This window comes from Podarcis bocagei, assembly GCF_964188305.1.
Source record: "Podarcis bocagei genome assembly, chromosome: 13".
NCBI lineage: Eukaryota > Metazoa > Chordata > Lepidosauria > Squamata > Lacertidae > Podarcis > Podarcis bocagei.
Genome location: NC_138138.1, coordinates 43,483,562 through 43,509,218, shown reverse-complemented (window position 1 = coordinate 43,509,218; position 25,657 = coordinate 43,483,562). Strand labels below are relative to the sequence as shown.

The 25,657-nt window shown below is 44.9% G+C and overlaps 2 protein-coding genes across 5 annotated transcripts; both read left to right on the top strand.

Annotated features, from left to right (window-relative positions):
* Positions 1–6,785: 6,785 nt before the first annotated feature.
* LOC308572707 (perforin-1-like) lies at positions 6,786–11,204 on the top strand. Its single transcript, XM_081169034.1, has 3 exons — positions 6,786–7,008; positions 7,534–8,125; positions 9,483–11,204. The coding sequence occupies exons 2-3, from the start codon at positions 7,566–7,568 to the stop codon at positions 10,576–10,578; spliced, it is 1,656 nt and encodes a 551-aa protein (XP_081025160.1). The 5' UTR covers positions 6,786–7,008; positions 7,534–7,565; the 3' UTR covers positions 10,579–11,204.
* Positions 11,205–17,116: 5,912 nt separating this feature from the next.
* LOC308570862 (perforin-1-like) lies at positions 17,117–22,749 on the top strand. Of its 4 annotated transcripts, none has more exons than XM_081165897.1 (3): positions 17,117–17,189; positions 19,010–19,627; positions 21,118–22,749. In XM_081165897.1, exons 2-3 carry the CDS (start codon positions 19,056–19,058, stop codon positions 22,211–22,213), a joined length of 1,668 nt encoding a protein of 555 aa, XP_081022023.1. In that variant the 5' UTR covers positions 17,117–17,189; positions 19,010–19,055; the 3' UTR covers positions 22,214–22,749. The 4 variants fall into 4 exon arrangements, with proteins under 4 accessions (XP_081022023.1, XP_081022024.1, XP_081022022.1 ...); XM_081165898.1 differs by lacking the exon at positions 17,117–17,189 and adding an exon at positions 17,542–17,682; XM_081165896.1 differs by lacking the exon at positions 17,117–17,189 and adding an exon at positions 17,542–17,721.
* Positions 22,750–25,657: the final 2,908 nt, after the last annotated feature.

Here is a 25,657-nt window from a genome sequence, read left to right as displayed (position 1 = left end):
GGGAGAGAGCGAAGAGATTTAAAATACCACCGCTCTGACCCTGGAAACGGGCTGCTAGCAGGACTGATGTCTTTTGGAATGTTCATTGACAGCGTTTAGAACGTTCATTGACAGCTAGCTAAACAAGAGAAATACATTGTTTCCACTGTCTCCGGCTGCTTTAAAAAGGAGTAAAAGTAACTGAAAATTGAAACTAATTTTGGATTGTTTAAAAGAGGATACTATTGACTATTACAAATAGAAACTGTTTCCCCCTAGTGGAAGCCTTTGAAACTGGTTGCTTTACAAGAGCTGGGCTAGGGGAATTTCCAGCTGCAAGTTAAAAACCGTGAGACTCTGGGACTGACCTTGAATCTTTTAAGTGTTATGGTAAATGGAAGAGGAAAAACAGACCAGTCAACTGCTGACAAAACATTAAGGTCTGGGAGGACTTGGCAACAATCCAGGAGAGGTCCATCATCGGCCCCCCTGCTCCTTCTGTCGCTGCCTTTGTACCAGTATATTTAAAACCAAGAGGAATGTCGACAGAAGAGGCTTTAGTGGCTGCATTATATAAGATAAGTGACTCACTGGATCAGCTTAACAGGAAAATGGACACGATAAATGCGAAAGTGGATGTTTCAATTACTAAAATTAACTTAAATACAGAAAGTATAAATAATACCAATACAGAAACCACCCAGAAATTGATACAGGAACCTACTTTGATACGGCAAACTGTGGAGGAAGCCAGGGAAAAAGCCGTTGCTGCTGAATGTAAAGTAACACAACTGGAGAGAAAGAGAAAGAGAGCCCCAGCCCTACAGAGGCAATTTGATGAACATAAGTTGACGCTTGCTATGACTGAACTTAAAGAAAAACAGATGAATTTGAGGATTAGAGTTCACCTTTGGTAGACATGCCCAAGGATTAAGACACTTTGGGAGATGATTCATAGCGAAATGAAAAAAGGTATTTAAATATACCCTTTTGAAGAAACCAGAGGCCTTTCTCCTGGGCATGGTCGGCCAATTGGTGCTAAGAAGGATAGAACTTTTTTCACGTATGCAACAATAGCAGCAAGAATACTCATTGTGAAGTATTGGAAGACACAAGATTTATCTACTCGGGAAGAATGGCAGATGAAGTTGATGGACTATATGGAATTGGTGGAATTGACTGGCAGAAATCCGAGACCAGGGAGAAGAGTCGGTGGAAGAAGACTGGAAGAAATTTAAAGACTATCTACAGAAATACTGTAAAATTAATGAATGTTAGAATGATGTTGGATAGAAACTAAGTGGTCTTTAGCTGTAATGCTATAAGAGAATACGAGAAAATGGTTATTAATAGGTAAAAACTTAATGTTATAATATTTTAAAATTGAAGATTAAGATGATTGAAGAGAGTCGGTGGAAGAAGACTGGAAAAAGTTTAAGACTATTTATAGAAATACTGTAAAAATAATGAATGTTAGAAAAATGTTGGAATGAAGTTATATGGCTTTAGTAGAAATGCTGTAAGGAATCAAGTATAAACAGATTAATAGAGTATTAAAGGGAAAAATAAGGTTAGAATGTGTTAAGATAATTATAGGATAGAAAACAGAGGAAGATGGAAAGGAATTGCTGAAACAATTAACAGAAGTGGAATACAAAAAGGGAGGTGGGAGGAGGTCGTGGAAATAAGGGAATGAAAGATAAGATATTGAAATTGTTCTGTGTTTTAAATGGTTTGTGTCTTGTTTTGTTAGTCTTATGTGTTAGTGTTTTGTAGTGTTTTTGTATTGTATTGTATTCCTGTATTTTTTTTTTGTTTTTCTGTTTTGTTGTGTTTAAACGGTTGGAAAATTAATAAATATTATTTTTTAAAAAGTGATGTGCAGCTGAGTGCGCCACCTGCTGGCTGTGCAGACATGCAAGATGGCAGGGGGGTGGGTTGCAGCTTCTAAAAGGTTTCTCTGGGAAACACCTGGTTATTTGAGTGTACTCCCCGGAATACCAGAGGAACTACACCCTTGGAATCTTCCACAAGGCTTTTGCCAAGCAGCGCACTGAAGTTGTGGGAGGAGATAATCAGGTGGAAATGCTCTTCTCAAAACCCGGAGAAGCCCAGAACTTCTCAGCATGGAGGGAAAGTGCAAAAACAAAGCCTGGGCTGATTTTCCTATTTGCAAAGCAATTTTTGTATGTGTTACTACTTTGTCATCCTTTTGGAGCTGCATTGTAACTTTGTACTTTTGCTTTTCCAGACTCTTGTGCTTTAATGTTCTCATTTTTTTGACTCTGCGTTTCCTTTCTTTTTGTTATGTCTGCACATCTTTGATAACAAATCAAGAAAATTTATTTATTAATTTTGGAGGGAAAAGCAATCTGTTTTAGTCTATTTTATTGTAGCTTTAACTTTCTGTTTAAAATTATGGTTGAAAATTCTTTAGTGCAAATTTTATTACAGTGGTACCTCGGGTTACATACGCTTCAAGTTACATATGCCTCAGGTTACAGACTCTGCTAACCCAGAAATAGTACCTAGGGTTAAGAACTTTGCTTCAGGATGAGAACAGAAATCGTGGGGTGGCAGCGTGGCGGCAGCAGGAGCCCCATTAGCTAAAGTGGTGCTTCAGGTTAAGAACAGTTTCAGGTTAAGAATGGACCTCCGGAACGAATTAAGTACGTAACCAGAGGTACCACTGTGTTTTATCTTTTTCGTAAACTGCCTTGAGGCTTTTTCTACAGTCAAGCGGTATATAAATTGTTTCATTTTAAAGAAAGATATGAATGGGGGAAATGCTTATTTTCATGTGAATGTGGTTTTGGAAATTGTAATATTGAAAACTGTAAATAAAATTTATATTTTTTAAAAAAATAAACTTTACTACATAAACAAATAAGTAATATGAGGTCTCTCCATCCACTGCACCACCATTGTAGGGAAATCTATGAGGAAGACGTTTGTATCTTGAGGAGATAGGTATTGGTTTGTACTAATCTTCCTCCCTGCTTATTATCACCCTGGGAACTGGCAAGCGTTTTTGGATTGGATTTACTGCTTGGGCTCCAGGGATCAGTTACAGCAGGATGAGGAAAGATAAATTTCTCAAATGGGCTCCGATCCTTGTGCTTTGATGTAAGCCCAGACTCCAGCCACTGGAGTCTCTCTGTTATCGATCCCTAGAGCTCCTGATAAATGAATGGGGAAGTATCCTATCTTGTTTGTGCTGTGTGTTATCTTGCTTAAAGACTGTTTTGGTCGTGCTGCCTATTTAATAAAAGCACTGAACTTCCTTCCACTTGTGTTGCTGTTGCCTTTGAATCCTCAAAGAACACTTGCATTTGGCAAAACAAGTGTTGAGGAAGGAACCACTGCTCCATTTCACTGCATTGCAGGTCTGGATTCTCATCTTCCCTGGGAAGGGAATTTGGGATGCAAACAGAGCTGCTGAAGGGGACCGAGAGTGAAAACTACAACCACCAGATCAGGTTGTCACTTGATACCACATCGCCTTATAGATGTTGTCGCCTGAGGAGACATCGCAGGAGAATGAACATGCATAATGGACCCCAGTACATGAAGCTACCCATACTCCTGAGCATTTTAGCATCAGCCAGAACTATATGGAAGAACCTTCTCCCTCTAGATGAAGTTTCTCAGATCTCTGTGCATTGGCAAGATCTTGCCATACCATAAGAACCAGGGCACCGCCAGCCATCCCTGAACTACCATTTAAAGAGACCTAATAGACTACTTGGGACGTGGGTGGCGCTGTGGGTTAAACCACAGAGCCTAAGGCTTGCCGATCAGAAGGTCGGAGGTTCGAATCCCCACGATGGGGTGAGCTCCCGTTGATCGGTCTCTGCTCCTGCCAATCTAGCAGTTTGAAAGCACATCAAATTGCAAGTAGATAAATAGGTACCGCTCCGGCGGGAAGGTAAACGGCGTTTCTGTGCACTGCTCTGGTTAACCAGAAGCTGCTTAGTCATGCTGGCCACATGACCCAGAAGCTGTACGCTGGCTCCCTCGGCCAATAAAGCGAGATGAGCTCCGTAACCCCAGAGTTGGTCACGACTGGACCTAATGGTCAGGGGTCCCCTTTACCCCTTTAATAGACTACTACAGTGGTACCTCAGGTTAAGTACTTAATTCGTTCTGGAGGTCCGTTCTGAACCTCAAACTGTTCTTAACCTGAAGCATCACTTTAGCTAATGGGGCCTCCTGCTGCTGCCGTGACACTGGAGCACAATTTCTGTTCTCATCCTGAAGCAAAGTTCTTAGCCCGAGGTACTATTTCTGGGTTAGCGGAGTCTGTAACCTGAAGCATTTGTAACCTGAAGCGTATGTAACCCAAGGTACCACTGTATAAAGCTTGGGGGCTGCTGTTCTTATGAAACAGGCAGTATAGAAAGAACCATCTTCTTGTCCTGAATCTATCAGAAACATTTCCAAAGGGGACTATCTGCCAAAGAAAGGAATGAAGACACATTATTTTACATTTAAAGAGCACACTTAATTTAATAATGCACTGTCAAAAAACAACAACACCCCACTAACATTTCCATGTGTAAGCCATAGCCAATTTAAGCATACTGTACAGACAACTAACCTCTATCAAGTATATTCCAGGAATTTAAGCCAATGAATTGAAAACCCTGAGGAAAGAAGAGCAACTGTACCTTTACAAAAGCTAAAGGAGAAGCTTCACAAAACTAGAAAAATGACAACCCTATCTTGTTGTTGGTCAGTCCAATCCATCTTCAAACTTCTTACAGACTCATGAGGTAATCATATTTATTTATTTCCAACTGCAGCTACTTAGAAGGACCAATTGCTCTTGGAAATGTTTCCATCTATAGGGGTCTAGGACATACTCTTAGAGTGAAAAAAGAGAGGGGAGACCTTTTGAAGCCTCATGAAAAAAAATGAGTGTTTTTACTTTTATTTGACAGTGGCACTCTAGAGGCTTTTGTCTCGGAAGAGAGAGAGAGAGAGAGAGAGAGAGAGAGAGAGAGAGAGAGAGAGAGAGAGAGAGAGAGAAGCAGCTCTCTTGTTGAGAGAAACATTTTGATCCAGAAGTTTTTGTACCTTCATCGTGGAGGAGGAAAGTGGGAAGGCTCCTCAACTAAAGGACAATCCCAATGTCTCTGCCCAGTTTGCTCCCATCCCTGTTTGTTCTGAGGAGATAGGGTTACCATACATCTGGAAAAGCTCAACAACCTGGCCAAAAAAAGCTCAACAACCGTTTTCACTTTTTGAAATAATGGCAACCATAATCTCTCCACATAGACAACACTGGAACTTGTTAGATTCCTCACATCTCACCCTTTAAGTCCCTGAGGTAGGAGAGAACAGACATACAGGCAGAAGGCTTAGAGGAATCTCTTTGTAACACCCCAACACAGACAGAACACCCTGGATGTTCAGATAACCACAATCCTAATAGTGGGTTGGTGTGTAGCAGTTTTTATTTTGCTGATTTTGGCTAAGGAAACAGAGCAACTGTGCATCAGCAGGGAACTGGAATGTGCCTTCCTGTCTTTTATTTTTTAAGCCAGGAATTTCTCTTTCATATTGTCCACAGAAACACATGACAAACCATACGGCTGAGGCAGGCTGTGTGCTGTTTATGCAGTTTTATGAACATGGCTGAAACAGAGTGGAGTACACCTGACAATTATTTGTAAACAAACCTTTCAGCTGTGCAATGATTTCATTCTAGATTGTGATAGAGGCTTCTAAATCTAATCACATTAGAAGTTGAAGTGGAAAAGGAGAACTTGCATCAGAGAGAGTGCAGTCACAAGAAATGTCCTGCACAACATCCCAACCAGTATTTGACTCAAACACACTACAGATGTTGGTGGGACACACAAAATGGTCTCCATAGGAAATCACCCATTCATGGACATGTCAATATGGAGGAAGGTGTTCTGGTCCAAAGCTATATATGGCCTTGGAAATAATAACCTGCACTTTTTAGTTCCTCCCAGAAACTTTGGATGAAGGGCTCCTCTGACCATGGTTGTCACCTGAGTATTCAGGTTCCAAGCCAGAATCAGCAGCATCCCTAGACTGTGAAACAATATTTTTGAGGGGAGTGCTCCTTTCAGCCCTGCCCTGTCAAATTCCCCCCATGAGGCTATATCTGATAAGAATTTAGCCTGTGGAACCAAAAATATTCCCCACACCCTGGCATGGAGCATTGGCAGTGCCACTGTTTTTATGAGGCATATGACACCTCTTCCATTAAAAACAAACAAAAACAATGGCTTCTTTATAAGGACGTTTCTCACAAAAAGAATTTTTTTTCACACCAGGGGCCTCTCTCTATTTCAGTATGATTGTTCTTGTTTTCTTAAATTTTGAACTCCAAAAGAGAAGAATTTGAAGCGGTCCTCTGGTCCTCTCAGGCTTGCTAGCCCAAGGAACCTTTCCTAGTCACTGGAATCTGGTAAGACAAACAAAAAATAACAATTACAAAATCTTTTGTTTTGTTTTTTTAATGTGCAAAGGAAGGCGTTCTTGACTCCATGATTCTCATAGTCCTTCTTTTGAACCAGGAATGGCACACTGGAAGCATTAAATTGCACTCAGATGCCTTTAGTGCAATAGTAGAATGGAAAAGGGCAGGGTGCTGAGGGGGCTCAACATTGGGGTTCACCATTCTTCATCTTGTCTTACACACACACACAAACGCACACGTGTTTTCAGAGAAGCCACCAAGGAAGCCCTTCCTCTCACCACCACATCCAGCCATTGTGACTCACTCCTTGTCACGAATTGGAAACAGCTAGAATGGAGACAAGCAGCAAGGCAGAATAATCTTATTTGTTGAGAATGTCCTGTTTGTTTAGGGGGGGGGTGAGTGAATGTTCACATATCCAGTATTGGTTCATAGAGAATATGAAAGGTCGGTGGGAGAGGCTGGGAATTGAAAAACAACACCAACATGTGAGTAAGAACATGGGATAAAAGCCACTTGTAGTGCAGTGTAATACACTGAGAGGGAGAAGCAATTTGGAAAAGAGGGAACAGGTAAGGTTGCCACTCTTTTCTTCTTCTTCTTCTTCTTCTTCTTCTTCTTCTTCTTCTTCTTCTTCTTCTTCTTCTTCTTCCTGCTGCAGCTGCTGCTGCTGCTAATTCCACTACTGCTGCTGTTGCTGCTGTTTATGAATGAATATATACCGTATTTTTTGCTCTATAAGACTCACTTTTTCCCTCCTAAAAAGTAAGGGGAAATGTGTGTGCGTCTTATGGAGCAAATACAGGCTGCGCAGCTATCACTGAAGCCAAAACAGCAAGAGGGATTGCTGCTTTCACTGCACAGTGATCCCTCTTGCTGTTCTGGCTTCTGAGATTCATAATATTTTTTTTCTTGTTTTCCTCCTCCAAAAACTACATGCGTCTTGTGGTCTGGTGTGTCTTATAGAGCGAAAAATACGGTACTTCACGAAATACTGCTGATGAGACCCACAGACTGAAAGTCCCTCATGAGCTGACCTTAAAAAGGTGAGAAATGCCCACACGGTGCAAACATGACCTCTCTGTTTTATTCCCTAGGGTAATTTACAAGCTTTTCAATCGGAGCAGTCATGTCCAAACAGCGCCTTTTCCTAGCAGCCTTCCTCTTCCTCCTCCAACTTTCAGCAACCACTTCCAGCCCCTGCCAAATATTCCAAAGATCCATCTGCATGAAGCAGGACAGCTTTGTGCCCGGCCATAGCTTCATTGGCGAGGGGGTGGACATCACCTCACTGGAGAGAAAGGGAGCGTTTGTGATGGACACCAGCCAATGGGAGGGTCCCAACGGGACGTGCAAACTCTGCCGGAATCCCTTGATGCAGGGGCAGCTGCAGAAACTCCCCTTAGCTGGCGTGGACTGGCGAGTACTTCATACGTGCCATCAGGATGTCAGCAGTTCCATTGAGAATTTGGATGTGGATGTCGCGAATTCAATAGCCAAGGAGGTGAAGAACGACTGGAAAGCAGAGCTGGGGTTTGGCACAGTGCCGAGCAAAGCAGGGCTGGGGCTGCCTAAGATGCGGGTGGCCTTTGCTGGATCTCACTCCCGGATGGGCCTTTATGCACATGAGAAATCCCGTCAGGACAGCCATATTTTTGTGAGGCAAGAGGTCTCCTGTGCATACTACAGGTGAGCATCAGTACAGTGGTGGAGCAAGCCGATCGGGCAACTGGGCACCGTGGGGCAGGGCCAGCCAGGGCAGGACGCTCTGAGGGGCCTCCAAGGAGTCTGGCTGCCTCCTCCCACTCAGCCACACTACAGCTGAGGGGGAGGCAACGGGCGAACTGTTTGGGGCAGCACGGAGCCTGCGGGCACCAAAGTCACTCCCAGGAGAGACGCGTGACTCAGGCGTGCTGCAGGCCCCACAGTGAGTGTTGCCCGGCATATTGTCACCCCTCAGTGGTGACACCCAGCGCGCTCCGCCCCCACTGCATTCCCCCTTCCTCCACCCCTGCATCAGTACCCTATAGAGCCACAGTTGGCTGTTCAGAGTAGGTAATGAGATAGGGATCCTTGATAGAGACAACCCGTTTCTTTGCAGCACAATATGCTGTAAAGCTACCAGCATTTGACAGCAGAAAATTGATACATATGTTTTAGGTAAAATCAGTATTTTTGTGCTTCTTGTTTTCTCAGTTGCAAAATTTCAAGGAAGCCTTTACAAGGGGAAGAAGTATCTTTGGGAGGAGGAAGAACACATGACTTCCAACAAAGAAGCCTGGGAACTGTAGTTTTCCCCTCACAAAGCTATAATGCCCAGCACCCTTAATAAATAACAAATCTCAGGATTGCTCAGGATGAAACCCTGAATTGACAAATAGATGTTTTGTTCTAATATGGGGAAATCCAAATGCTTAATAGATGTGGAGCACTTAATTTCAAGGCCAGCAGTGGCATAAAAACCATATACAGTGGTACCTCGGGTTACAAACACCTCCCTTGATATTAGAAGTGGATCTAATTCTATTATCCAGAGTTTCTATGATGAATGCAAATAGCACTGGGAACACAGGATGCTCTGTCTCCTCTTAAGGTAGAGAACCCATTTGTGACTGTTGCTGATGACAACCCCAAGTATTGTTGGTCGATTAAGTATAAAATGGTTTCTGAAATTAAAACAACATTTTCAGAAACACCCATTACACACTGTCAAACTTTGAATGTGTCTAGAGAGATAAAGAATTTCCAAATTCTTTACCTTTCCCCTTTGGATCACGTCAACAATGTTCCGTCTAGGAATAAAGCCTGTTTGATCAGTAGATATAAATCAACTAATATGTGCATTTTATCCTGCAAACTATAACTGCCAAATAGCAACTTATTAGGCTGCATCTCTGAGCAATGGCCGCGCTGGCTTGGGCTGATGGGAGCTAGAATAAAACAACATATGGACTCCTCAGGCTTCTCTTAGCTGTCGTATAGATGGAATGGTTGTGGGTAACACTATATATCTTTGTTTATACTGCTCTTTTTCCCTCTTGAGCAGGCTGAGACTCCGCCACAGACGCTCACTGCTGTCCTCCCATTTCTCCCGTGCTCTGGCCAGTCTGCCAAGGAGGAATAACTCTGAGGAATACCAGCATTTTATCAACATCTATGGCACCCACTACATCAGCAATGTGCAGGTGGGTGGGCGAATTCGCCACCTGCTGGCTGTGCAGACATGCAAGATGGCCCTGTGGGGGATTACCGCTACCAGCTTTGAGAGCTGCTTGGGCTGGGAGATTTCTCTGGGACCCAAGTGGTTCTTTGGGTCCGCTTCCATGAGTTCTAAGTGTAAGGAGCTCCAGAGTACCTACACCCGTGGATTCCTCCACGATGCTTATGCTGAGGAGCGCACTGAAGTTGTGGGAGGAGAGAAGCTAGCGGAAATTCTCTTCTCAAAACCTGGAGAAGCCCAGAACTTCTCCGCATGGATGGAGAGTGCAAAAACAAAGCCTGGGCTGGTTTCCTATTCTCTCCTACCCTTGCACACCTTGTTGAATGAAAGGAATCCAAGGAGGGATTTGCTGAAGCAAGCCATTGTGAACTATATAAACCAGAGGGCCCTGAAGAGGAACTGTTCACAACCATGTCCACACTGGAGCTCTCAGAGCTCAGATGAGGAATGCACCTGCCGCTGTCAACACGGCAGCTTCCACAGCAATATGTGCTGTGCCTGGGAGCGGGGCAGAGCACACCTCAAATTTAAAGTGAACAGGGGATACAACCTTAGGGGTAACTTCTTCGGTATCACTGATGGTTATGTCAAAATTTTCTTCCATGGTCAGGAAAGGAGGACCATCGTCATCCCACATAACAATAACCCCTGGTGGACTGAACCTATTGATTTTGGGGCTGTCACACTGTCAGGCCATGATGCCTTTGTAGTGCAGCTCTGGAACAAAAACGTGTGGAAAGATGAAATGTTATGCAGCTGTACCCATTACCTGCAGGCTGGAGCTGGTAGTGTCTGGAACAAATGTCACGCGAAGCATGGACACATTGATTATTATTATACACTGGTGTGTGCTCACACTTTGAGTGGCCCCTCCTGTCATAATTACGTCCCCTTACAGCTGCCCACTTCTTATTTCAATTAGTTCCCTCCCCAACCATCTTTTCCCATATGTTTCAGGACCTTACGTTGAAGAAGTAGGCAGGTTCATTAAAAAACCAGCCAAAGTTACTTAACAGCTACCCTAACTGCATTCCACAGCAGCTTACTGCAATCTGTTGTGAAGATGAACAACAGTAAATATGTATATAATTTTTTTGTTTTACAATTTAAAATACTCATTTTACATTCTTAAAATATCAATGACTTCCCTTCTTCTCTTTCCATGGTTCATCTTACATATCATAAATCCCTGCATATTTTACAAAAACTATGCCATTCAGTACACTGGTTTACGAACGCTTCTGGTTACGTGTGCTTTGGGTTACGAGCTCCACTAACCTGGAAGTAGTTGCTCCTGGTTGCGAACTTTGCCCCAGGATGCGAGGAAGCACTGTTAGCAAAAGCGCACCTTAGGATAAGAACGGTTTCAGCTTAAGAATGGACCACCAGAACGAACTGCGTTCATAACCAGAGGTACCACTGTATTCCATTATTGCATCTATCAAAACTTGTTTACGCCGCTGAATTTATCTTACTGCTGGCCAGTGTTTTCAACTATACACAATTATTTCCCATATATTCAATAAACGTTATCCAATCTTCTTTAAACGTATGTTCTTCTTGTTCTTTTATTCTATATGTTAAGTCTGCGAGTTGTGCGTATTCTGTCAACTTAAGTTGCAGTTCTTCTTTAGTTGGGACCTCTCTCGTTTTCCAATTATGGGCTAACAAAACACGTGCTGCAGTAGTAGCATACATAAACAACCTTTTTTGACACCTGGGAATTTCAGTCTGAATTATCCCAACAGAAAGGAACAGTAAATATGGCCTTTAATTTATCATGGTTACCAAAGTGCTTAGGATAGAGTACATTAAGAATTTTTGAAAAACAGATTCAACAATGCAAGCAAATATGGACCTAATGCAATATGCAAGAATGAATAGTGGTGGACAGATGGCGAGGAGGGCAGAACCCCTTAACCCAGGGGTTCTCAAACTTTTTAAACAGGGGGCCGGTTCCCTGACCCTCAGACACTGTTGGGGGCCGGACTATAGTTTGAGAAAAATATGAACAAATTCCCATGCACACTGCACATGTTTTATTTGTAGTGCACAAAAAACAGGAAAAACAATACAATATTTAAAATGAAGAACAATTTAAATCCACAATTTAACAAAACTTATATTTTTAAAAATAAAAAAATTATTTTGACTGCGTCAGACCAACATGGCTACCTACTTGAATCATAAACTTATAAGTATTTCAAGTATTATAAGTATTTCAATGGGAAGTATGGACCTGCTTTTGGCTAATGAGGTGGTCAATATTCGGTTCCATATTTGTCACTGCTAGTCATAACAAGTGATGCAAGTGCTCATCAGTTAGTTTCGATCTGGTTGGAGATTTCAGATGTTTCATTCAGGGAAAAGTATGTTCACAGACATAGGTGCTGCCAAAGATGGTTGCAATTCTGAGTACATGGTTCCTGAGATTAAGATATGTCTCAAAGGGGAGAGATGCATAGAAATTAGTAAGGCTGCATGATTTGAATGCGTCTCATTGGGGCTTGTGGGGAATAAATGCGGAGGGCGAAAACCACAAACCTTGAGCTCCTGGGAGAAAAAATGTGGGATGGAAATTCAGTAACTACTCAGTCCCACTTCTGGGGGGGGTGGATTCAGATTAACCCATACCCCCTTTTCCCCCCAAAGCCTGCCTCCACCTGGGCTCCTCTTGGATGGCAGGCAGATGTTTACTCGTGAGCAGCCTGATGCCGAGGGAGATTCCTCGCGAGCAAGCGCACCTTAGATCGCAGCCCAGCCCCCAAGCACTTTTCCCGGGACAAAAACCCGCTAGGATGATGGCGGCTGGGGCCACCGAGCTGGGCTGCAAGAACAACAGCAGCTGGGGCTGGATCAGGCAGCATGCCACGGCAGAGAGGGCGGCAGAGTGCAGGGCGCAAGTGAGCAGCATGGTGGCTGGGGATCGAGGGAGGCAGACTGTGACGTTACCATATATGAGAGAGTGCTGGAAGGGAAATAGTTAAATAGGTTGCACTGACAGGACCCAGGGGGGTGGAGTCAGTGGGTCTATAAAGGAGTTCTGAGAGGAGTTCTGGGAGTTAGTTCGTTGGGAGTTGTGGGTGGGTAGTTGGTTGGGTTTCATGGGTTGGCTGGTTGGGAAAGGCAGTTGGTAATAGAGAGACAGTTAGGGCAGTTGGTCCTTGAGTGTGGGGAGGCAGCAGAGATAGAGAGAGGAACGGTGTTTCCTGCTTGGCCGGGGGTTGGACTCGATGGCCCTTGTGGTCTATTCCAACTCTATGATTCTATGATAAGATTAAGAAAGTAAAGAGGAACACTGTTTGGAATGCTGTAATAGTTTTGTTTTAAGTCTGAAATAAAATACACTCTTCTTTATGAATTGAAAAGCTGACTGAGACTGAAGTGATTTTACCAGGGAGGACCTGGTTGGTGGCAGCGGATTAGTGGTGTACGGGTCAATAGTCCGTGAGACGACCTGGGGCTCCGTACGAACGCCACACAGACACACGTGGGAGAGACAGGCTGGAAGGCAAGGCAGGGCAGGGCCAGGAGGGGGAAATCCTTACCTGCCTCTTTCCCTCCTGCCTGCTCTGCTTAAAGTGCAAGCTCTCCAAAGTGTGTTGAGTGTCCTTTTCAACGGCTTCGTGGCAGGTTCTGCAATGGCCGGGCAGGCCGGATTTAGGATCCTGGTGGGCCAGATTCGGCCCGCGGACCGTAGTTTGAGGACCCCTGCCTTAACCTCTGTGTGATTTGAGCACAAGACTTTGGGCTGAACTCATGATTTCTGGAAATCATGAACTCTAGGCAGGTCTAGCACAGATCTCCAGTTTCAAACCCCACGCAAAAACTTTGATAGTTACATGGAATACAGTGGGGACAATGGCTCCCCTAAACAAACAGGATTGTTCCCACTGACATTTTTCAGCAAGTAAGATTCTTCTGCCTTAGTACTTGCCTCCTTTCCAGCAGTTTTCAATTCTGGAAAACAAGGGTTGAATTATAAGTGAGTCACAAAGGCTGGATGTGGTGGTGAGAGGAAGAAGGGCTTTATTGGCAGCTTCTCTGAAAATGTCGTGTGTGTGTGTGTGTGTGTGTGTGTGTGTGTGTGTGTGTGTGTGTGTGGAAGACAAGACGAAGAGTGGTTGACTCCCCTCAGCCCCCTATCCTTACCCATTCTACTTTGCAAACACTAAAGGCATCTGGGTGCAACTTACCCATTCTTGCCATCCCCAGTTTGGAACAAGGACTGCTAAAATCATAGCATCAAGAAGGCCTTCCTTTCCGCATTTTTTCCAAAATGGATTTTGGGCAGTTTGTTCTTTGTTCTCCGCAGCAGAGCTCAGTGGCAAGGACAGAGACTTGCCAAGCTGGCAAGCCTGAGAGGACCACTCCCAACCCTTTTCTTTTTGGGTTTGAAAATCCCAGTCAAACCAGAACAATCATACAGGGATAAAGGCTCCCAGAAGGAAGAAAAGGAATCGTATTTGTTTATGTGAGAAATTCCTTATAAAGAAGCCATTGTTAAAAAATTAAAATCTGGAGGCGGCCTCATAAAAAGAGTTGCAATGTGAATGCTCCATGCCAGGGGTGAAGGGACTTTTGGCTCTGCAGATGTTTATCAGTTTGAGCCTCACAGGCCAAATTTGATAGGTGGACAGGGTTATGTTGCTGAATCTGGCTTTGAACCTGAATATGTAGGGGACAGCCATGGTCAGGAGAGCTCTTCACCCAAATGAGGATGGTTCAAGAGTTACATCTGTTCCTTGAAAATATAGTTCTGGTCACGGTGACACATGCCTTAGTTTCTGGGAGGAACTCAGAAGTGCTGGTTCTGATTTCCAAGGCTATATATGGCTTTGGACCAGGATACCTAAAGAAGCAGCTTCATCCATACAGACATGGTCCATGAATGGTGATTTCCTATGGAAGCTGTTTTGGGTGTCCCACCAACATCTGAGGTGGGATGTAGGAAAGGGCAAATCCTGTGACTGCACTCTCTGATGCAAGTGCTCCTTTTCCCCTTTAGCTTCTAATGTGATTAGATTTAGAAGCTTTTATCAAAATCCACAATAAAGTCATTGCATAGCTGGGCTTTTTAGCCGAAAGCTTTGTTTACAAATAATTGCTGAGCATATTCTGCTCTGTTTCAGCTCTGTTCACAACACAGCCTGCTTCAGCAGGTTTGTCATGTGTTTCTCTGGATATGAAACGAAAATTCCTGGCTTAAATAATAAAGGACAATGGAAAACATTCCAGTTCTCTGCTGTTGCACAACTGCTCTGTTTTCTTAGCTGAAACCACCATAATGAAATATTGCTACAGTGTGTGAGAGAGTGAGGGACACACACACAGAGAGAATGTCTTTATCAGAACATCCAGTGTTTTTTTCTCCATTTTGAGGGGTTACAAAAAACAAAGCACTTTCCTCAAACCTTCAGGACATCTCTGCCAGGTCCTCCCTCTAGAGACTTAAGGGGTGAGATGTGTGGTGAGGAATCTAATAAGTTCTGATATTGTTTATGTTGAGAGGTTGGACTGTTCTCAAAAGAGACATGGAGGTGAGCGAACAGGGTAGAGGTATGGGAATAATCTCCTAGCTGAGAAGTTTCCCCACTTTCCCCCTCCACTATGAAGGAGCTAGAATTTCAGGATCAAAAAGTTTTTCACCCTAGGGGCAGGTGGTTGTTGTTATCGGCATCCATCTGTCTTAAGAGACAATGGAGTGTGCTTCCGGGGGTGAAGTCAAACTGCTGCGTTAGCAGCACTGAAGTGATATTCAATAGTGTGCAAGCCTGGGCAGTGTGTGTGCCCAGATGACAGGGCTCCACTCTCGGCCTTGCTGATATGGTCCAAAGAAAAGCAGAGCAAGATATAGAGGCTCCTATTTGTGGAAACATTTAAAAGGGCAGTTGGCACTTCTGAATTGCTGCCATTTGAAATAAATAATTACCTCGTGAGTCCATAAGGGGTTTGAAGATGGATTTGAATTACTCTGCAGGATGAAACTACAGTATTTTTTTCTAGTTTCTCCCTTCGCTCTTGAAAAGGCACATTTCAATTCATTGGCTAAGGAAACTCCTGGAATACGGTAAAGGGACCCCTGACCATTAGGTCCAGTCGTGGCCGACTCTGGGGTTGCGGCGCTCATCTCGCTTTATTGGCCGAGGGAGCCGGTGTACAGCTTCCGGGTCATGTGGCCAGCATGACTAAGCCGCTTCTGGCAAACCAGAGCAGCGCACGGAAATGCCATTTACCTTCCCGCTGGAGCCGTACCTATTTATCTACTTGCACTTTGACGTGCTTTCTAACTGCTAGGTTGGCAGGAGCAGGGACCGAGCAACGGGAGCTCACCCCGTCATGGGGATTCGAACCGCCGACCTTCTGATCAGCAAGCCCTAGGCTCTGTGGTTTAACCCACAGCGCCACCTGCGTCCCAACTCAGTAGAGGTTAGCTGTCCATATATTATGTGTAACCTAGCTATGGCTTGCACATGAGAGTAGATACAACCTCCTTGGAGAAGCCCACATTTTACCACTGGATCAAATCAAACAGAACTGTGCCTGGGGGCAGGGCAAAGCACACCTCAAATCTATTGTGCACAGAGGGTACGACTTTGGGGTGACATCTTCAGTGGCACCGATGGTTACGTCAAAATTTTCTTCCAAGGTCAAGAAAGGGGGGCCAGGCTCATTGAAGATAATGGCAACCCTTGGTAGTCTGAAGCCCTTGATTTGGGACTTTAATGCTGACAGGCTACAATGAGGTCAAGCTAGAGGTCTGGGACAAAGATATCTGGTACGATAAGCTTAGCATCCAACCTGAGTTCCTCTCTTCATCATGGAATTATATATTTTTTAGTTTGCATTGCATTGGGATCCCTCTGACCTGTGGGGTCAAATGTGAGTCACCAGGGGTTCAAATTTGGCCTGCAGGGCCATTCCCCCAAAACCATACACACCCATCCCACTATATACTGTATATGTGATATCAGTATGGGGCAGACAGAGATGTGGCTGCCAATGCATAATCAGGAGCCTTACATTAGGCTCCTTATCATGCATGCTGTGGGATTGATGGGTGGTTGAGTGAAGGTCAGCAGAAAGCAGGCTTTGGCGATGCAGCTATGCATTGTGTTTTGCAGTCCCAACTTTGGGACTTCAAGGCACCCAATCATTTGACAGCATTGTGGTGACTGGCAGACATGCCTACTTGTCATATTTGGCCCATGAGGCTAGCCGTGATAAGGATAAATAAAGATATGGCTTCTTGGAGCCAAATGGTTTCTCCACATCCTGGCACCACTGCATCTCTTTTTATGAGGTCCCTTCCAGACATTTTGGGTTTTATTTTTTAAAAAATTGGCTTCCTTATAAGGTTTTTCCTCACAAAAATAAACAGTCCCTTTTCCCCAGTAGTGGCCGCTCACTATCTTGGTATGATTGTTCCTGTTTTGTCTTAAATTTTAAACCTCAAATAGACAAGAGTTTAAAGCGGTTCTCTCAGGCTTACCCATGTAGAAAGCTTCTCCTTTCCACTGGACTCTGCCAAAGGTAAGAAAGAACTACCCTTCGAAACTCTCGTTTTTTTAAATGTGCAAAAGCTTTGTGACTGTAGCAATCCTTGAATGACAGGCTGGAAACATTGAATCACACCCGGAAGAGGCCTTTAGTGTTTTCAGAAGTGGGACAGATGAAAAGATGGGGTGTTAAGAGGGTTTGAGATTGGGGTTCACCCTTCTTCTTCTTCTTCTTCTTCTTCTTCTTCTTCTTCTTCTTCTTCTTCTTCTCCTCCTCCTCCTCCTCCTCCTCCTCCTCCTCCTCTCTCTCTCTCTCTCTCTCTCTCTCACACACACACACACATACACACACAAACCACTTTTCAGGAAAGCCGCCAGGAAACCCCTCCCTCTCACACAGACACAGAAACACACAACACACTGGCCTTTGTTATTTTCCTATAATCCAAGACATGTGTGCCAGAATTAGAAGCAGCTGCAAAAGAAGAAAGCGGGAAGGCCAAAGAAGCATCCTATTTGCCAAGAACGTGATTGGAAACTGTCCTGTTCGTTTTCGGGGCAGAGGGGTGAGTGAGTTTATACCCGTCCAATCTCTGTTTAGCAAGAATATGAAAGAGAAAGTAGGTCAGTGGGAGAGGGAGGGAATTGGAAAAATAGCCTGTGGGTGGGAACAGAGATGGAAAGACAATTTGTTGTAGCGCCATGTAATATATACTGAGAGGGCAAAGCAGTTTGGAAATGACAGAACGGGTAAGGTTTGCCACTGCATTCATTTTTATTATTATTATGAATGAGTTTATATTGCACCGTATACCCTTAATTAAACCCACAGGCTGGAAGCCCCCCCCCCCCCCGCCGCCCAAATGAATATCATGCAGAGTATATTTGGGTTTACACTGAATTGATGTTCTGCATTCCCAAGATGCAAAGATATGTAACACTTAAAGCTTTGCTCCTTGTTGCAACTCTATGGCATGGGAAGTGACATCTGTTGGGTTTCTGCCTGTCACCAAGCTATTAAAGATAGAGGGCGGGATAGGCGATGGTGCCAGGTCAGGAACAGCTTCTGGTACCCAGGTGGTACATGCCTGTTTTTAGATTGCAGTCGGAACGTCCCTGCTTAGTTCCAGGGCTTCCTCTTAATGTTTACGTTCCTGCTGTACGTTTGGTGGCCTCATCAACCATGAAGTTCACTGGGTGGCCAGTCCTTGGGCAAGTTGCTGAACTTCATCCTAATGAGGGAATAGCCCATGTGGTGCTCTTCAGACATTGCTAGACTACAGCCACATCCCTGACCCTTGACGGTGCTGGCTGGGCTAAAGGGAATTGCGAGTCCAGCAACATCTGAAGAGCACTATGCTGGTCACCCATGCCCTTAAACCACTGTGGATAAGCTGTGGCCCTCCAGGTTCCCATCATCCCTAGCCATTGCGACATGCTTGTTGGAGCTAATGGGATCTGTCGTGAACCAAAGTGTAGGGCCAAAAGTTCTCCACACTGGGCCTCAGATACATTAGCAATGGCCATGGGTTGCGGGGGGGGGGGGAGAGACCTACTTGGCATGTATAATGTCCCAGGCTCACCTGCTGGTAGTTCCAGTTCAGAAGGATCAGGTAGGAACAGGTGATGTGATACACCCTCTGCATTAGACCCTGGAGAGCTTCTGCCAGAGTGGACAGTCTTGGGTTAGACAGACAAATAGTGTGACTTCGTAAAACACAGCTCCCTGACGCCCAGTACGATGAGATAAAAGTTCATTTAAGCAAGGTTGAGTGTTTTATTTGAAAAGAGGGGCTCACAGGTGTGGGAAATGCCTAGACAGTGCAAAGAAGCCCTCTCTGTTTTGTTCTGCAGGGTTATTTACAAGCCTCCTGGAGTGAAGGATCCCACCAGAGCAATCATGTCCCAACAGCACCTCTTCCTAGCAGCCCTCCTCTCATTTCTCTTCCTACTTCCACCAACAACTTCCAGCCACTGCCAGACATTCCATAGATCTGCCTGCATGAAGCAGGACACCTTTGTGCCCGGCCATAACTATATTGGCGAGGGGGTGGACATCACCTCTCTGGAGAGAAAGGGAGCGTATGTGGTGGACACCAGCCGATGGCAGGGCCCCAATGGGACGTGCAAACTCTGCCGGAATCCCTTGATGAACGGGCAGCTGCAGAAACTCCCCTTGGCTGGCGTGGACTGGCAGGTGGTCCACTCGTGCCATCGGCAAGTCAGCAGCTCCGTGGAGAATTTGGATGTGGATGTCGCCAACGCGATGGCCACGGAGGTGAAGAATGACTGGAAAGTAGACCTGGGTTTGGAGATGGAGATGAACAATGACAGGGAAGAAGACCCGGGGCTGCCTAAGGCCCGCATGGCTTTTGCTGGGTCTCGATCCCGGATGGCTATTTATGCGCATGAAAAATCCCGTCAGGACAGTTACAGCTTTGTGAGGCAAGAGATTTCCTGCGCGTACTACAGGTGAGCACCAGTAGCCCTCTCAAGAGGGACTTGTGTGGTCTGATACAGCAACTGCCCTGGTTGACAGTTCGTTTCTGGGCCCAATTTAAGGTGTTCACATTAGTGTTTAAAGTTCTAAGTGATTCAGGACCTAAGTACCTGAAAGACTGCCTCCTTCCCCATAGACACCCTCTGGTGTTATGAGCAGCAGAGGGGACCCTCTTGGTTTCTCCGCCACTCTCACAAGCATGGCCTAGGAGAAAACATTCTCTGTGACAGCTCCTACGCTGTGGAATCCCTCCCCACAGAGGTGGGTCTGGCATCTTCATAATTCAGCTTTCAGTGAATGCTGAAGACACACCTCTTTACCATGCCATTCATTCATTTTTTTCCAGTTTTATACATTTCAATGATTTTACAATCAGTTTAACGCTTCAAAACTCGACTACCTTCCCCCTTTTTCTGCGGTTCATATATATATATATATATGCTTTCGTAGATTTTCACGGGTACAGGAATGCAGGTTTTGGTGTCTTCGGGTGTCTTCCCGTGTAAGAGTTGGGGTGTCTAGGCGACGTTTCGACGAGGTCTCACTCGTCATCTTCAGGCTGGTGCTTTCGGCTTCTTGTTACTGGAACAGAGCAGGATCTCAGTGTTTGAGTTCCTATAAATACTGTTGAGGGGGTGTGGTGTATAGCCTCCAACGTTCTGGGCAGAGAGGAAGTTCCCAGGTTAGTGTGCCTTTTCTTCTTTTGTTCATTAATTACTTGAGGGATATCTTGAGTGATTTCTTGAGTGATATTCTGAGCTATACACCACACCCCCTCAACAGTATTTATAGGAACTCAAACACTGAGATCCTGCTCTGTTCCAGTAACAAGAAGCCGAAAGCACCAGCCTGAAGATGACGAGTGAGACCTCGTCGAAACGTCGCCTAGACACCCCAACTCTTACACGGGAAGACACCCGAAGACACCAAAACCTGCGCATATATATATATATATATATATATATATATATATATATATATATATACACATATTCCAAATTAACTCAATTTACTCATTTATTCGTCTACTTTAAATATATACCCTTATAAAACTGCAGGTTATTACAATAATCCTGCCAATGCTCTTATCTGTTTACAGTTTATTTGTAAATATTCCATAAATCATTTTCATTCTTTTACAAAAAGTTTGTTATCTTGATTTCTTATTTTTCCAGCAAGCTTCGCCATTTCTGCATATTCCACAAGTTTTTGTATCCGTTTTTCTTTCGCTGGGACTTCTTTTTCTTCTTTCCCTTCCTTTTGACACTTGCTGTGTACATTTTTAAGACCCACCTTGTTTCTGTGGTTGTTAAGTTGTTTTATACATCATGTTTTAATTGTAACCATTCCAGGATGAAGAGCAGACAATAAAATAATAACAATCTTTGCTCCTTCAGTACAGAATGCTATAAACTTGCTATAAACTTTGCTTACAAGCTCCACTTTCTCTCTGCCTCTGCAGGCTGAGACTCCTCCAGAGACCCTCACTGCTGGCTTCCCACTTCTCCCGCGCTGTGGCCAGGCTGCCAAGGAATAACAACTCTGAGGAATACCAGCATTTTATCAACATCTACGGCACCCACTACATCAGCCATGTGCAACTGGGTGGGCGACTGCGCCACTTGCTGGCTGTGCAAACGTGCAAGATGGCCTTGTGGGGGATTACCGCTTCCACCATCCAGCGCTGCTTGAATTGGGGTGCTTCTCTAGGAGTTGACTGGCTGTTCGGCTCCGCTTCCCTGAGCTCCAAGTGTGAAGAACTCAAGAGGGCCTACTCCCGTGGAATCCTCGAGGACGCTGATGCCAAGCAGCACATCGAAGTTGTGGGAGGAGATAAGCAGGTGGAGATGCTCTTCTCCAAAGCTGGAGAAGCCCAACTCTTCTCTGCATGGATGGAGAGTTCAAAAACAAAGCCTGGGATGGTTTCCTACTCCCTTCTACCCTTACACACCTTGTTGAACCAAAGAGACCCAAGGAGGGATTTGCTGAGGCAAGCCATTGTGGGCCATATCAACCAGAGAGCCCTCAAGAGGGACTGTCCACAACAGTGTCCACGCTGGAGCTCCCAGAGCTCAGGTGAGCAATGCACCTGCCTGTGTCAGCAGGACGGCCTCAACAACGATATGTGCTGTGCCTGGCAGAGAGGCAGGGCCCGCCTCACGTTTGTTGTGGTCAACGGGTCCAAGCTTTGGGGCGACCACTTCACGGCCACCGATGCTTATGTCAGGATTTTCTTCCAAGGTCAAGAAATGAGAACCAGCGTCGTCAGAAACGACAACAACCCTCAGTGGTCGGAAACCCTGGACTTTGGGACGGTCACATTGGCAGACCACAATTCTTTTGAGGTTCAGCTCTGGGACAAAGACGTCTGGCGGGATGACCTTCTGCAGGGCTGTTTCCACCGGTTGGAGGCCGGGGCTGGGACTATCCGGCACAGATGTTATGCGCCTCATGGATACGTCGAGTATTATTACTTGCTGGAATGTGGCCGCACATTGGGTGGCCCTAGCTGTCAAAATTATGTCCCCCTACGACTGCCAACTTCTCATTTCAACTAGTCACCCCCTGCTAATTCAGTGCTTTTTCCTTGTTCTATTCATTTCAGGACGGTGGGATTTGTAGTCCAACAACGGCCAGAAGGCCACAGGTTCCCCCACCACTGAGGGACAGAGTTGAGACAGACTCTATTGAGACAGATTCAGAAGGAATCTGGCAGATCTGGGGCCTAGTTGGTCCACATTGTTATAAACATAAAAAGCATCTTTATGCAGAGTGAGACCACTTGTTTGTCTTGCCTTATACTCTGCCTGGTAGAGGCCAGGCTTTCAGGATCCCTCACGCAGAGATCATCTCTAAGACTGTTTCCTATCTCTGCTGTTTTCCTGCAGCTATGAGTCAGCGTCTGGAGATTCCCAGCCCCACAAGAGTGAGTGAATCACCAGTTTCTTTCTCTCCAACTCCTGCTTTACAAATACATATTTGTGTTTACACATGCGTCGCTTTTATGCACCTCACCCTGCAAAATCCTCCATGGATTACAGACATTCCGGATTAGAAATTTGGTATTTTGAAAAAATAAATATGTTGCAAGGGAGCAGATATAATGAGCTTTATTCATTATAGTGGTGGTGAAATTACAGCAAACAGCAAACTCCCTAGACAAACCTGTCTATCCCACCTCTCCTGATACAAATGCCCAGAGTAACAAAAGTGAATTGTTTTTAGACCTGTAGAGGAAGAGGTGGAATTCCACACCACGGGCTCAGCTGGGTCCAGTTGCTCCTCTTCTGGAACAATTTGCTCCCAAGAGAGATAGCTATGGCTTTTAAAGAGGCTTTGAAAGAAGATCAGATAGATTCATGGAGGTGAAGGTTATCAATGGTTACTAGGCATGATGGCTAGCTTCTACCTCCACTGTCAGAGGTGGGAAGAAGAGTTTGGAAGAAGAAGAGTTTGGATTTGATATCCCGCTTTATCACTACCCGAAGGAGTCTCAAAGCGGCTAACAATCTCCTTTCCCTTCCTCCCCCACATCAAACACTCTGTGAGGTGAGTGGGGCTGAGAGACTTCAGAGAAGTGTGACTGGCCCAAGGTCACCCAGCAGCTGCACGTGGAGGAGCGGGGAATTGAACCCAGTTCACCAGATTACAAGTCTACCGCTCTTAACCACTACACCACACTCAACAGTGCTGTTGAGCTCAGGACCTGCTTCCGGCCTTCCCCCGGGCATGGTTTATGGTGCTTTATGGGCTTTTCCTTGTGCCTTGTGTCCTTAGCAATAATCTTAGTGGTTATCCCACCTAGTGATTATGTAATTGGGATGTTTTGGTAAGCACCATATGGGACCCCGGATAAGCACGCCTAGTACCCCTGGAATTTCGCACTGCTCAGAGATTGGGGTGCTGTGTAATAATACAAAAGGGAAGGAGGTCTGTGGGAGAGGGGGGGAATGGGGGGGAAGCAGCTTGCAAGTGACAATGATCAGAGTAGGGAAAGAGATGAGTACCCTCAGTTGAGATTTCCTTCTTCATTGCAGCATATTATGTTATAAAGTCACCAGCATTTTACAGATGTTTTACAGCATTTTACAAGCACTCCCCGAATGCCTACTGGATAAATACAATCTAATTTTATTCTCCAAAGTTTCAGTGATCAATGCAAATAGCAGTGGGAACAAAGGATGTCCTACTTAGGTCCTGTCTTAAGATGTGCACTCAGGTAAGAGAATCCATTTGTGGCTGTTGTTGCAGACAACCCCAATATCAATTAAAGATAAAATCATTTCTAAATTTAGATGTGTGTGTGTGGTTTTTTTTAGAAAAACATTTTCAGAAACACCCACTCCACATAGTCAAAATCTCTGAATGTGTCTAGAGAGACAATTCCCCCCCCCCCCAAGTCAGATTCTGTGTCACATTGAGTGCCATTTGGATCAAGTCAACAATGTTTTCTCCAGGAATAAAGCTTGTCTGATCAGTAGATATAAACCAACCAATACAGTGGTACCTCGGGTTGCATACGCTTCAGGTTACAGACTCCGCTAACCCAGAAATATTACCTCGGGTTAAGAACTTTGCTTCAGGATGAGAACAGAAATCGTGCAGCGGCAGCGCGGTGGCAGCGGGAGGCCCCATTAGCTAAACTGGTACTTCAGGTTAAGAACAGTTTCAAGTTAAGAACAGACGTCCAGAACGAATTAAGTACTTAACCCGAGGTACCACTGTATGTACATTTAACCTGAAAACTGTAACTGGCAATAATAATTTGTTAGGCTGCATCCCAGGCGTTTGGCCATGCTGGCTGGATCTGATGAGAATCATCATCATAATTAAACAATTGTACTTAACATGCCAGTCCCCCACTATATATGTGATGTTGATCTATGGGACAGGTAGAGACACGACTGCCAGTGCATAATCGGGAACATTATAGTACAGTGGTACCTCGGGTTACATACGCTTCAGGATACAGACTCTGCTAACCCAGAAATAGTGCTTCAGGTTAAGAACTTTGCTTCAGGATAAGAACAGAAATTGGGCTTCAGCGGCGTGGCGGCAGCAGGAGGCCCCATTAGCTAAAGTGGGGCTTCAGGTTAAGAACAGTTTCAGGTTAAGTACGGACCTCCGGAACAAATTAAGTACGTAACCAGAGGTACCACTGTATGCTCCTGATCATGGAGAGGCAAGAGAAAACAGGTGTTGGGTCCACAGCCCATCAGTTGAGCCAAGGTATGCGGAAAGCAGGCTTTGCGGTATTGCTCTACGTGGCGCTTTGAAGTCCCAACATGCCCAATCACCTGACATCATTGTGGTGAATGACAGATGGGTGTCCCCGCCCCTTTGTCACATTTGCCCCACAAGGCTAGATCTAATAAGAATAAGGATCTGGCCTGTGGAGCCAAAATGTTCCCCCACTCCCCAGAACAACTGGAACTTCTTTTATGAGGCCCCTGCCAAACTTTTTGCATTGGGGGGGGGGGAGGCTTCCTTATAAGGAATTTCCTCACAAAAGCAAACGGTCCGTTTAGTGGCCACTCACTATCCTGGTATGATGGTTTCAGTTTTGTCTTGAATTTTCAACCTCAAAAGAAAGGAGTCTGAAGTGGTCCTCTCAGGCTCACCAACCTGTGGAAGCTTTCCTTGCCACTGGAGCTCTCAGCCAAAGGTAAGAAAGGACAATCCTTCCCAAAAAAATATTTATTTGTTTATTATGTGCAAAGGAAGGCCTTCCTTCTTGGCTCCATGACTGTAGCAGTCACTGATTCGAACTGGGAATGACAGACTGGAATGGCAGACTACTTTTGGTATTTACAAAGCTATGGAGTGGATAAAGAATTGGGTGATAAGAGGGTTTGAGATGGGGTTCATCCCTCTTCTTGCCATATACATATATATATATATATATATATATAGAGAGAGAGAGAGAGAGAGAGAGAGAGAGCGCCATCAGGAAACCCCTGCATCCACCACCACCACCCCTCTCTCTCTCTCACACACACACA

What these genes read in the sequence shown, in the direction of transcription:
- LOC308572707 (XM_081169034.1), top strand. Translation starts at nt 7,566, where the DNA reads ATGTCCAAACAGCGCCTTTTCCTAGCAGCCTTCCTCTTCCTCCTCCAA. An exon ending in GTCTCCTGTGCATACTACAG is followed by an intron (nt 8,126 to 9,482) that starts GTGAGCATCAGT and finishes CCTCTTGAGCAG; the next exon opens with GCTGAGACTCCGCCACAGAC.
- LOC308570862 (XM_081165897.1), top strand. Translation starts at nt 19,056, where the DNA reads ATGTCCCAACAGCACCTCTTCCTAGCAGCCCTCCTCTCATTTCTCTTC. An exon ending in ATTTCCTGCGCGTACTACAG is followed by an intron (nt 19,628 to 21,117) that starts GTGAGCACCAGT and finishes CTGCCTCTGCAG; the next exon opens with GCTGAGACTCCTCCAGAGAC.